The sequence below is a fragment of the Hyperolius riggenbachi genome, chromosome 3 (genome assembly GCF_040937935.1).
Source record: "Hyperolius riggenbachi isolate aHypRig1 chromosome 3, aHypRig1.pri, whole genome shotgun sequence".
In the NCBI taxonomy this organism is placed as follows: Eukaryota; Metazoa; Chordata; class Amphibia; order Anura; family Hyperoliidae; genus Hyperolius; species Hyperolius riggenbachi.
In genome coordinates this window covers 61,628,439-61,641,660 of record NC_090648.1, presented here as the reverse complement: position 1 = coordinate 61,641,660, position 13,222 = coordinate 61,628,439, and the positions used below count along the sequence as shown (strand labels likewise).

The 13,222-nt window shown below is 48.9% G+C and overlaps 1 protein-coding gene across 1 annotated transcript in view; it reads right to left on the bottom strand.

Moving 5' to 3' along the window:
- The window catches only part of DCAF15 (DDB1 and CUL4 associated factor 15), a 35,020-nt gene extending 22,312 nt beyond the window's left edge, over nt 1-12,708 (bottom strand). The window contains exons 1-2 of the mRNA XM_068272165.1: nt 12,549-12,708; nt 468-565 (exon numbers count right to left, since the gene is read on the bottom strand). Coding sequence (XP_068128266.1) covers nt 468-565; nt 12,549-12,695 — 245 coding nt within the window. The 5' untranslated portion in view covers nt 12,696-12,708. The remainder of the gene's footprint in view (nt 1-467; nt 566-12,548) is intronic.
- Nucleotides 12,709-13,222: the final 514 nt, after the last annotated feature.

The window sequence follows — 13,222 nt, the reverse complement described above, 5'->3', positions numbered from 1 at the left end:
AAGGGAATAAATATGGCAACCTCCATATAACTCTACACTCGGGTTCACTTTAAAGTGGACCTAAACTCTTGCACAGGACAGAAGGAAAACATAGAGAAATGCCCCCTGTATGTATTTACAGAGTTCAGCCCGTCTAATTCCCTCTCATTTGTGTCTAATCACAAGCTGTAATTTGATATCTCCCGTCACCTGACTTCCACGGCAGATAAGCTCATTTGAAAGCAAAGGCTGTTGACAATATGCTTCCCTGAAGCAGGAAGTAGTGCAGATTTATTGCAGGATTTCTACCAGCTGTGCCAAAGAGATGTTTTTTGTTTGAAGGGTATTATACTGTTACTAGTGACCTAAGCCCGTTTAAAAATGGGCTCTAGGGGGAGTTCTGGAGTCAGGTCCGCTTTAAGGATATCTGTTATATTACACTCCCATTGAATTCTATATATTGTTCTTGTTGAGGTCACTCTATTTACCCTTTCTGTAGGAACTCCTCGTCTACGATATTGCGCAGAGACACGCACAGCCGTGGCGGTAGCTTCCGGAACAGGCGGGGGGACAGCTGACCCGTGATCTGCAGAAGATAAAGCAGTTAAAAAAAATCTGCAATTCACATAGAATAAAAGAATAAATATTAAGGTGAAGAAACAGAAAAAAAAACCCCATAAAACTGGACCATTAATTTGCCTTTGATAAAAGTTATGTATTTATGATATTGGGAATCTCCCCTTCCACTTTTGGTCAGGCATAAGTCTTAAAAGATGTGTAATTTATGAAAACACTGCAGCAGGTGTGAAGCTCAGGCCTATGTTAGTGGGCTGTCCTCCAATCAGTTACTCTCACCTGATAGTTTGGATACCACTATAGGCCGCTGTAGCAACTGTGACTATGGCAACGCCGGGGAGGTAATTTGGGCACCGGGTGAATTGCGGCTATATACTATAGTGTAACTCTGGCTTTGAATCTTAGCAGTGGAAGCATGGAGTGTGTATGATTTCCCCATATCTGTGTGGGAATCCTCCCACAACATGGAAACATACTGGTCAGTTCACTAGATTTATCCCCAAATGGCCAGAGCCTATCATAGGACTTCAGACTAAAGCCCCATCTAATGCTTTTCTGATCGATTTCCATTCACTTCTATGAGAAATCGCTCAGAAAATCGATCAGCAGCACGGTGGCGTAGTGGTTAGCTCTCTCGCCTTGCAGCGCTGGGTCCCTGGTTCGAATCCCAGCCAGGGCACTATCTGCAAAGAGTTTGTATGTTCTCTCCGTGTCTGCATGGGTTTCCTCCGGGCACTCCGGTTTCCTCCCACATTCCAAAAACATACGGATAAGTTAATTGGCTCCCACTAAAAAATTGGCCCTAGACTACAGTACTTACACTACATAATATAGGCATATGGCAATGGTAGGGATTAGATTGTGAGCTCCTTTGAGGGACAGTTAGTGACAAGATATATATATATATATATATATATATATATATATACACTGTACAGCGCTGCGTAATATGTCGGCGCTATATAAATACTAAATAATAATAATAATAATCAGCAAAAGACACAGCACACTTTCTGGTTGAAGCATTGCCAGTTTAAACCCACGGGGCCCCCAGTGAAATGGGCATGTGGCCCCCTCCTGGGATCCTAACTACTCCTCCCCTCTGTGTGGCTGGCAAAAAAGATGCAGAGCTTTCCTCCTGGCACCCTCTCCCCAGACTGCAGAGTAGCACAGCAGAGCAGTGTAATATTTACTGTACCTTCTCCAGCACTGCGTTGGGTCTCTTCTGTTCCTTCTGGCAGCCGAACGCTCTATGCTTGCAAACCTTAACCTTCCTGGCGGTAACTCCGAACGTAGTTCGGGGTAAGCCGCACAGGAGGTTTTCTCAGGCCCTGCTGGGCCGATTTGCATAATTTTTTTAGCTGCGTGAGCACACCGATCGCCGCCGCCCCGCGCTCGATCGCCGCTATCCGCCACGCCCCCCCGTGCGCTCTCTGGCCACTCCGTGCCAGGCAGCGCTGAGCGGTGGATCGGGACCCCCAATGATGTCACGACGTCATCCCGCCCCGTCGCCATGGCGACGGGGGAAACCCTCCAGGAAATCCCGTTCTTTGAACGGGATTTCCTGATCAGAGATTGCCGAAGGCTATCAAAGCGGGCGGGGGGATGCTGCTGCACAGCGGCTATCATGTAGCGAGCCCTGGGCTCACTACATGATTTAAAAAAAAAAAAAAAAAAAAAAAAAAACACTGCTGCGCTGCCTCCTGGCGGAATTTAATAGACCGCCAGGAGGGTTAAGCTTCCAGTCATGTGATGCGTATTGGAAGCCAGCCATACTGCTTCGCTGCACTACTCTGTAGAAGGGGGAGAAGGAGCAGGCTCTCACAGCGAACACTGCCGTTCCAGCGCAGGAGACTTGGGCGCAGCAGTGAGTAACTTCAGCGCCGTCAGAAGACTGGGCTGAAGTTCCTTATAAAACACTATAATTCGGCCTCCTGCAATTGCTGGTAGCTGAATTATTTCATTCCCTCTCCATGACGGCCTGGAGGGGGAATAGTATTTAATACGGCCGGGACTTGTGCAGAAGCAGGATCAGTTATATACCGGCTGTATCCTGCTCCGATTTCAGATGTATGCTCCCCGGACAGCTCCGCTCTTCTCTATGGGGAGGATCGTACATGACGTCAGACCTGATCCTCCCCATAGAGAAGACCGGAGCTGTGCAGGGAGGCTGCGTCCATCACTGGAGCCAGGCTGGGTAATGTATAAGCGGGGGGATTCTGGGCAATCGGGCGGTGCCAGCCACATATACTAGCTAGCCTAGTGCAGGCTAACCACTTATTTATCAGTACAAACGGAAAGTTTTATAGCGGCAAACTCCTGGGGCCAGCAAAAGCCCTGAAGCGGCACGCCCGACAGTGCCAGGCATACCGCTCAGGAGGTTAAAGGTTATTATGCTGTTGTGTATCTTTTAGGCTGCTTTCAGAGTGGGACGTTACAGGCGCACGTTACAGCAGCATGCAGCCCAACTTACAGTAATGAAAATTCATAGGGCTGTTCACAGTGCCCATATTGCGTTACATTGTAACGCTGGACGTTCAAAGAAAGTGCAGCATGCTGTGCATTATAGGTGGTTTTCGCTGCGTTAGACTGTTTGCACATGCTCAGTAAGGGGAGAGTCCGCATTTGTTTCTAGCCACATGGCTAATTAATATTCACTGCACAGTAGTGTTGTCCAGATCATGAACAATTCGGATCTTTGGATCTTTTTTGTGAGTCGAATCATCCGGATCATCACAATGAAGGATTCGGTTCACAGTGGATGTCTGGAAGATACAGGAACTGCAGCTCCTGTGCACAAGCACAATCTTCCTGCTGCATCTCTCCCTTCCCCATTAGCACCCTCATTCTCCTGCACCTCTCACTCTGCTGCAGTCCCGCTTCCCTAGTAAAATGATTCAAAGATTCGGTTCAAAGATCCGCATCTTTTCAATGATCCGAATCATTGAAAAGATCCGGACTTCCCAGGATAGCACCAAGAGCCCCATAACGCGGCTCAATCTGATGTCCAACTTCAATACCACCATGCATTGCGTTAGGGGCACGTTATGCGACCTTAACGTCCCCTAAAACGCAACGTCTTGGTGTGAAGGAGGCCTAAAGCAGAGTTCCCCAACCCTGTCCTCAAGGCCCACCAACAGTACATGTTTTGCAGGATACCACAAACATGCACAGGTGAGGTAATTAGTGTCTCAGCAGAGCTAATTACCTACCTCTGTGGATTTGCACAAAACATGCACTGTTGTTGGGCCTTGAGGACAGGGTTGGGGAACACTCCAAAGGGAAAAAAATATGGCAGCCTCCTTAACCTGCTGAGCGGTCTGGACGAGCTCAGCTCGTCCAACACCGCCAGAGGCTGCCGCTCAGGCCCTGCTGGGCCGATTTACATCAAATAAAAAGCAGCACACGCAGCCGGCACTTTGCCAGCCGCGTGTGCTGCCTGATCGCCGCCGCTCTGCGGCGATTCGCTGCGAGCAGCGGCGAAAGAGGGCCCCCCTAGCCGCCTGAGCCCTGCGCAGCCGGAACAAAAAGTTCCGGCCAGCGCTAAGGGCTGGATCGGAGGCGGCTGACGTCAGGACGTCGGCTGACGTCGATGACGTCACTCCGCTCGTCGCTATGGCGACGATATAAGCAAAACAAGGAAGGCCGCTCATTGCGGCCTTCCTTGTTTATTCTGGGCGCCGGAGGCGATCGGAAGAACGCCTCCGGAGCGCCCTCTAGTGGGCTTTCATGCAGCCAACTTTCAGTTGGCTGCATGAAATAGTTTTTTTTTTATTTAAACCCTCCCGCAGCCACCCTGGCGATTTAATCAGAACGCCAGGGTGGTTAAACCTTTTGTTTCAGGTTCACTTTAAAACTCAGGCATGCGTTTCAACCTATAATCAGGTGGCAGCAGGATTACTTTAATATATGTATATAGTCAGTACACTTAAATCACAGATGCTTGGTTTTTAATAGATATATATGTACTGTATACACACAACACACCCCATTTGTTTTCCTATCTGTGGATCATATGCCCTTCTGAAGTGGTGAGCTGAGAATTTAGATCAGGTTTGAAGGTTTCAAAGATAGGAGAGTGTTGAATAGGGACGATCAAGGAGATGGAAATAATTAATGCATGACTGCAAATGTACGCAGCTTGGAACTGGCCCAAAGAAATGCACTTCTTGCTGATTAAGCAAGGAGGAGGTACAGAGTGACACACATTACTCAGTATCCTAGGTGCATAACCAAGGTGGTAGGCCACACCACCAAACACAACAGCCCAAAGCAAGTACATCATCTTCCTTGGGAAGTCTGTTTATTCAAAACATCAGCAGTCTGCAAAATAATAACGGACAATTGTTGCAGGGCCACTGAGGGCCCCAATAATCAGAGCTGATGAGGAGAGGAGTAGCTCCAAGTGAGATGATCTCTGCATATTGGTGCCAGGGTGCACGGAGGGTGTAGACTGGAGCAGTGAGTTATGGCTGGAGAAAGGCACTGAGTAGATGTGGTCATCAGGGGGCCCCAGGGGGGATACAATACAATACAATACAGTAACATTTCTATAGCGCTTTTCTCCTATAGGACTCAAAGCGCTTAGGCTCTCTCAGATTCAGTAATTAGTAGGATGAAGTATTCACACAACAAAAGTTATATTTCTGCAAATGCCAAACTGAACAGGTGGGTTTTCAGTCTGGATTTAAACACGTCCAGGGATGGAGCTGTCCTGATCTGTTGAGGTAAGGAGTTCCAAAACGTAGGGGCAGCATGACAGAAGGCTCTGGGACCAAAAGTTTCCAAGTGGACTCTGGGTATGACTAGATTATTAGAACCTGTTGATCTGAGAATGCGGGGATTGCTACGCAGCTGCAACATATCTTTCATGTATCCAGGGCCTAAATTATTCAGGGATTTAAATGTCAGTAGGCCGATCTTGAATAGGACCCTCCATTCTATAGGTAGCCAGTGAAGGGAGTGCAGGACTGGCGTTATGTGGCAGTGACGGGGTTGGTTGGTTAGCAGTCTGGCAGCAGTATTCTGTATCAGCTGTAGTCGGTACAAGACCTTTTTTGGAAGGCCAGTGTAGAGAGCATTGCAGTAGTCCAGTCGGGATGTGATGAAGGCGTGGACTAAGGTTGGCAGATCTTCTGGGGGTATGAGGTGCTTGATTTTTGCAATGTTCTTCAGGTGAAAATAGGATGATTTCACCACAGCAGAGATTTGAGTTCTGAAGTTTAAATCCCAATCAATTAGAACTCCCAGGCTACGCACATGATCAGAGCTGCGCAGATCCGTGCCTCCTATTCCCAGTGGTGAAGACTGCAAGTTAAGTTGTTTTGTTATCATGCTCTGCCCTCCTATCAGAAGGACTTCAGTTTTGTCTGCATTTAGTTTCAGCCAGTTGTCATTCATCCATTGCTGTAGTTCACGTAAGCAGGCTTTTATAGTTAGTTAGAGTTGGGTCTGTCACACCAGGCTTGAAGGAAAGATATAGTTGGGTGTCGTCTGCATAGCAGTGGTATGTCAGGCCATGTTTTTGGATTAGTTTTCCCAGCGGTAACATGTAAATCGTGAAAAGCAAGGGAGAGAGGATTGAGCCCTGGGGCACCCCATACTTAAGTGATACAGGGGTGGACAGGAAGGGCCCCATAGACACTTTGTGGGTTCTGCCACTCAAGAAGGATTGGAACCACTGAAGAACTATGCCATCAATGCCGCAGTATTCCTGTAGCCTGTTTATCAAGATGTCATGGTCAACTGTATCAAAGGCTGCAGAAAGGTCTAGCAGTATGAGGATGGAGCACTCTCCTCTGTCTCTTGCCATGAGCAGGTGGTTGCATATTTGGATGAGGGCAGTTTCAGTGCTGTGGTGTTTCCTGAAGCCAGACTGGAATGGGTCATAACTGTTGTTTTGTAGGATTTTGGCTTCTAGCTGGAGGTAAACAGCTTTTTCAATTAGCTTGCCCAGAAAGGGGAGGTTAGAGACAGGTCTGTAGCTGGTCATTGCATCTGGGTCCAGGGAGGGTTTTTTGAGGAGAGGCCTGATGATTGCTTCCTTCAGTAAAGCAGGAAATATCCCTGATTTTAAGGAACAGTTAACAATTTTTAGGAATACCGGTACGAACAGGTCGGGGAAGTTCAACATGAACTGTGTTGGGCCAGGATCTAGGTCACAGGTAGTTAGGCGGACGTGAAGGAGGATGCTTGATGTGACTTCTTCATCAATTTCTTTGAAGTTTGACCAAGGCGTTACATTGTCTCTGCTAATGGTCTTCAGCGCTATATTAGGCTCAGATGCTGTAAGTTGGATGGCAGACCTTATAGCGGAGACTTTGTCTGTGAAGAAATGGGCAAATTGGTCACAGAGGTCCTTTGAAGACTCGATGTTAAGTTTTAGACATGCCGGGTTGCAGAGTTTTTCCACTGTGCGGAACAGTTGGGCTGGTTTGTTAACTGCATTTGCAATCTCTTGTGATAGAAAGGATGATTTTTTTCCCGTGATTACCTTTTGGTAGCTCTTCAAGTGGAGGATTAAGGCATGTTTGTCTTCTGGGGACTGAGATTTGCGCCACAGTCTCTCAAGTTTTCGGCCTTGTCTTTTCAGCTCTTTTATAGCGTTATCAAACCACTGTGCATGATGGTGTGGAGTAAGATATTTGGTGCGCAGAGGAGCAATGGTCTCAAAGGTGGAGGACACACATTTGTTGTATTTAAACACCAGAGTATCAGGGTCCAAGCTGGAGTCAGTCAATTCATCAAAGCTAAGGTTATCTCGGATATGTTGAGGTGTTAGCCCTTTTAAGCGGCGATATTTTATTTGATTCTTGACCTGGTGTTTGACAGCTGGTATTGAGAGGGAGAAGTGGATAGTGTGATGGTCTGACCAGGCAACAGGATTAATTTCCACATTGGCTATTGACAGCCCAGTGTGGAATATAAGGTCCAGAGTGTGGCCTTTCCTGTGAGTAGCAGAGCTGATTGATTGGAGGAAGCCCAGTTCATGTAAGGCACGAGGTAGCTCTATTCCAAGTTTTGAAGAGGAGTCATCCACCCATGTATTGAAATCTCCAAGAACAATCCATCTGGGGTGTTCCAGTGTTAGGTTGCATAGGAGGTCTACAAGTTCCTTAAGGAAGTCTGAGTGTTTTTCTGGTGGGCGGTAGATCAGCAATATGTTAATGTTTTTCTCAGCTGAAAGTTGCACCCCCAAGCATTCAAACGAGTTGGTAGGACCTACAGTAAGTGGTCTGATTTTCAAAGCTGATCTAAAGCAAAGTGCAACCCCTCCTCCCCTGCGTTCTTTCCTGTTGCAGTATATCACGGAATAGTTTGTTGGCACGGCAGCCTCCAGGGTGGGGCCAACTGGTTCAGAAAGCCAGGTTTCAGTCAGGCAGGCCAGATCAGAAGACTCTATCAGATCATGTATGATTGCTGTTTTGTTGTTTATCGATCTGACATTACAGAGGACAGCCTTGATGGGGCTACCCTGGGAGCTAGGGTCTGAGATTGATGACTCCAAGACAGAACAGTCTCCAGATGTGTGGCTGTCATCTCTGCTGGATTGTGCTGGAGCTATTAGGGTTGTTGGCTGGGTGTACTCTGTAGATTTTGTCACAGAGTTATTTTGGTTCTGTGGTGAAGAATATCTTTTCCCACGTCCTCTCGAGCCTCTCTTTGTCTTTCTGAAGATTCCAACAGACTTCAGTAGAATTATTGTGGATTTGTCAATTGGATAGATATTTCTTGGTTGGTATACAGCTAGAAGTCTCTCTGCTGAATATTGATGTTTACACATTAGGATGAACAAGAGACAGCTCAGGGCTCCTGCTGAGATAGGTCTTATTTAGAGTCAAGGTGTGAATTTTGTCAGCTGTGGCTGGTATCCTGCAGCGATCAAAGGGCCTGTATAGACTGAATTGTCCTTACACAGAGATGTATGGATGGACAGCATGGATTTGAAAACACAGTTCTTTGTTTAGGAATTTGAAGATATAATGTATAATATATGTAGAAAAATATAGTCTATTGAGCATAGATGCTGTAGATAATCGATGAAAGTTACTCACAGGATGGGAGAGGGCAGGCACAAAGAGGCAGAAAGTCTTTAAGGTCTCAAGGTCAATTCCAAGGAAGGTGTGCAGTGTTCAGCCGTGTGTGATACCAAGGAAGATCCAATCCAGCTTAAATCTTTGCCATCCCAAGTAATCCAGGTGTTCTGAAAGGTTATAGGTGTTGCTGGAGAAGTGCTACATTAGAATCCACTGAAATTTCGGTCCAGTCTTTTCATTAAGAGGTTTAAAGTATCAGAAATGAGATGTAATGTCTGGAGCAGCCTTAGAGAGCAGCAGCACCAGTCTGGGCGCGCTCAGTAGTATCTGCATGGAGGGTGCAGACTGGAGTGGTGAGTTGTGGCTGTAAGGAGGGGAGCATTAAGTAAATGAGGTCATCAGGGCGCTCAGGTGGGATGGTCTCTGCATGTTGGTGCCTGGATGTATGGAGGGTGCAAACTGGAGTAGCGAGTTGTAGATAGAGGAGGGAGTACTGAGCAGATGTGGTCATCAGGAAGTCCATGTGAAATGGTCTCTGCATATTGGTTCTAGTGTGTATGGAAGGTGCAGACTGGAGCCGTTAGTTGCAGATAGAGGAGGGTGGCACTGAGTGGATGTGGTTATCAGGTGGGATGGTCTCTGCATATCGATGCCAGGAAGGTGCACTCTGGGTGCGGACTGGATTAGTGAGTTGCAGATTGGGGAGGGTGTAGTGAAAATGTTTGCAATGTTATCAGATTTTCCAACCAGTTGCAATTATTTACAACTCCTACATTGTAAATCCAGGTGCATTAATGCTATTACCATCATAAAATGAAACCTAACCCTATTCTCACACAGAACCCTGTACTCCTCTACTGATGCCTATCCCTTATTAACCCCCTACCGAAACCCAATATTAACCACCCCTTCTGTCAATGCCAAACCACCCCCCTGCCGATGCCTAAACACCGCCACCACCTAACCTTAACTGCCGCAGCCCAACCAAAAAACAAACTGAAACAGCAGTTGGTTGCAAAATAATTACTGCCGGGATTCTGAAAAGAAGCAGTGCATGCGCAGTCGGTACAGCACACATGCGCTGTACGGGAATTTGTAGAACCTTATAGGTTGCAAAATTTTTCGCTACAGGGCAATTGAGTGGATGTGGTCATCAGGAGGCCTCAGGTGGGTGGTCTCTGCATATTAGTGACAGGATGTATGGAGGGTGCAGACTAGAGCAGTGAGTTGTGGCTGGATGGGGGTGCACTGAGTGGATGTGGTCATCAGGGACACAGGTCAGATGGGCTGCATATTGGTACCAGAATGTATGGAGGGTGCAGACTGGAACAGTGAGTTGTGGCTGGAGGGAGAGGGTCTCAGGGGGGATGGTCTCTGTATATTGGTGCAAGGATGTATGAAGGGTGCAGGCTGGAGTTGTGGAAGGGGGGCACTGAGTAGATGTGGTCTTCAGGGGGGCTCAGGTGGGATGGCCTCTGCATGTTGGTGCCAGGATGTATGGAGGTTGCAGACAGGAGAAGTGAGTTGTGGCTGGAGGTGGTTGCATTGAGTGGATGTGGACCTCAGAGGTGATTGCTGTAAAAACAGCGCAGGAAATTTGAGCGCAGCCAGCGCCAGCACAGGCAGTAATAGGAATACAACTATAGTGGCGCTTAGTGAGAAATTTGGGTGCAGTCAAAGACGGAGCACAAATTACAACAAAAACACTAATTCAGCGGCCAGCAATAGCTGGAAGCCGAATTACATCGTTCCCATTACAACCTGGGGGGGGGGAATAGTAATTTGTGCCGCCGGGGCTTGTGCAGGAGCAGGGTGAGGCGTTTATCGGCTTTACCATGTGCCGAAAGGGAGTGGTCTCTGCATGTTGGTTTCAGGATGTAAGGCCAAGTTCACATTAGAAATATTGAGCCAAACGGACTCGGTGAGCGGATCCGGTCTCCGCTTCACCGGATCTGGATGGCTCTGTGCATATTGGCAAACTGATCTGATCACCGATGGATTGGTTTTCACTCCGTTTGCCAGCAAATACATACCTAATGGCAGCAGCAGAGGCTTCCTCTTCTTGCACTATGATTACACAGCGTGTCATGTGACTAGTGACATGACGCAGAAGACGACAGAAGCCTCTACCACCGGCCTTTAGGTACGTATTTAAGGCCCGGTTACCCTCACTCACCCACCCGGCTGCTGCACCCTCCCGCCGCTCAGGTTCGCGTCCCCACATCTCCAGTGAAACGGTCCATTTCTTCACTAGTGTGAAAAAAACGTTCCGTTTTTCCAATGCAGCAGCATTTTTTTTTGTCTAGTTCCGTTCCGTTGGGCAGAACAGTCCGAAAAATAAGGAGGGTGCAGACTGGAGTAATGAGTTGCAGATAGAAGAGGGGGGTGCTGAGTGGATTGTGGTCACCAGAAGGCCCAGGTGGGTTGGTCTCAGTATGTTCCTGCCAGGATGTATGGAGGGTTCAGGAGTAGTGAGTTGTGCCTGGAGAATGAAATGCATTGAGTTGATGTGGTCATTAGGAGGGTGCACTGAGTGTATGTGGTCATTAGGGGGGCCCAGGTGGGATGGCCTCTGCATGTTGGTGTCAGTATGTATAGAGGTTGGAGACTGGAGCAGTGAGTTGTGGCTGGAAGGGGTGCATAGAGTACATGAGGTGATCAGGGGGCTCAGGTGGGATGGTCTCTGCATATTAGTGCCTGGAGGCATAGATGGTGCAGACTGGAGAAGTGAGTTGCAGATAGAGGATGGGGCTCAGGTGGGATGGTCCCTGCATATTAGTGCCTGGAGGCATAGATGGTGCAGACTGGAGAAGTGAGTTGCAGATAGAGGATGGGGCTCAGGTGGGATGGTCCCTGCATATTAGTGACTGGAGGCATAGATGGTGCAGACTGGAGCAGTGAGTTGCAGATAGAGGAGGGGGCTCAGGTGGGATGGTCCCTGCATATTAGTGACTGGAGGCATAGATGGTGCAGACTGGAGCAGTGAGTTGCAGATAGAGGAGGGGGGCTCAGGTGGGATGGTCCCTGCATATTAGTGCCTGGAGGCATAGATGGTGCAGACTGGAGAAGTGAGTTGCAGATAGAGGATGGGGCTCAGGTGGGATGGTCCCTGCATATTAGTGCCTGGAGGCATAGATGGTGCAGACTGGAGAAGTGAGTTGCAGATAGAGGAGGGGGCTCAGGTGGGATGGTCCCTGCATATTAGTGACTGGAGGCATAGATGGTGCAGACTGGAGCAGTGAGTTGCAGATAGAGGAGGGGGCTCAGGTGGGATGGTCCCTGCATATTAGTGACTGGAGGCATAGATGGTGCAGACTGGAGCAGTGAGTTGCAGATAGAGGAGGGGGGCTCAGGTGGGATGGTCCCTGCATATTAGTGCCTGGAGGCATAGATGGTGCAGACTGGAGAAGTGAGTTGCAGATAGAGGGGGGCTCGGGTGGGATGGTCCCTGCATATTAGTGCCTGAAGGCATAGATGGTGCAGACTGGAGGAGTTGCAGATAGAGGAGGGGGGGTCAGGTGGGATGGTCCCTGCATATTAGTGCCTGGAGGCATAGATGGTGCAGACTGGAGAAGTGAGTTGCAGATAGAGGGGGGCTCGGGTGGGATGGTCCCTGCATATTAGTGCCTGAAGGCATAGATGGTGCAGACTGGAGGAGTTGCAGATAGAGGAGGGGGGGTCAGGTGGGATGGTCCCTGCATGCTGGTGCCAGGCTGTATGGAGACTGTAAGCAGCTTCCCACAATGCACTGCAATGTCTGGCAGGCCTGTGCTGGATGCAGAGTCTTGGGAGAGGAGTAGAGATGACAGCTCCCCACATACCATTATTGTTATGTAAGTGTATAATAGACAGTGTGAAGCTGGCGCAGGAAGCCGTCTCTCGGCACCTCCCCCCGCTGCTCCCCAGGCACACCCCCTCCCCTCAGGGGCACGGGCCCCGCATCTCCCCGCCGGCTACCTTCACTCGGTCCAGCTGTCGGATCACGTGGTCCCGAGGGCCCCATTTCCGGCTAGCTCCCCGGTCAGATTTCGAGCTCGGCGCCATTTCCCCGCCGGTGCTTTCGCTTCCGGCCGCAACCCCCGCCCTCCTTTCCTGCGACGTCATGACCCGGCGCCGTGATTGGCGACAGCGGAGCTTGAACTTCCCGCCGTGTGAAGGACGCTGCGCTGCGTTCCTGCGGGGGATCCCGGCCAATCAGGGCGCGGGGGAGGGAGGAGTTGCTATGGGAACGCTGCAGCAGAGCCGGGAGAGGAGGATAGTGTGGGGAGGATGCTGGGGCTGCAGAGATGAGGCTCTGGGGATCATCTTAGCTGTCCTTCCTATTATATGGAGTTCGGAGGATAAACGGGGTCCGCAGACTTCCATCTGTTTGCAGTAGAGTAGCTTAGGACCTCTGGGCCCCAGTGCAAGTTTTACAATGGGCCCCCTCAAGGGCTTTATACATAACAATTGATATGGAGCTCCAAAACCTGTGCCAAGGAAAGCTGCAGTGTCATAGGGGTGTGATCGGGTGGGTGGAAAAGAACAGTCTATAAATGGTTCCAACTAATCAAAGCACATCTAGAGGTGATCGTTATCAGCATTTATTATTATAGAGCACTGACATCTTCCACAGTGCTGTACAGAGTATA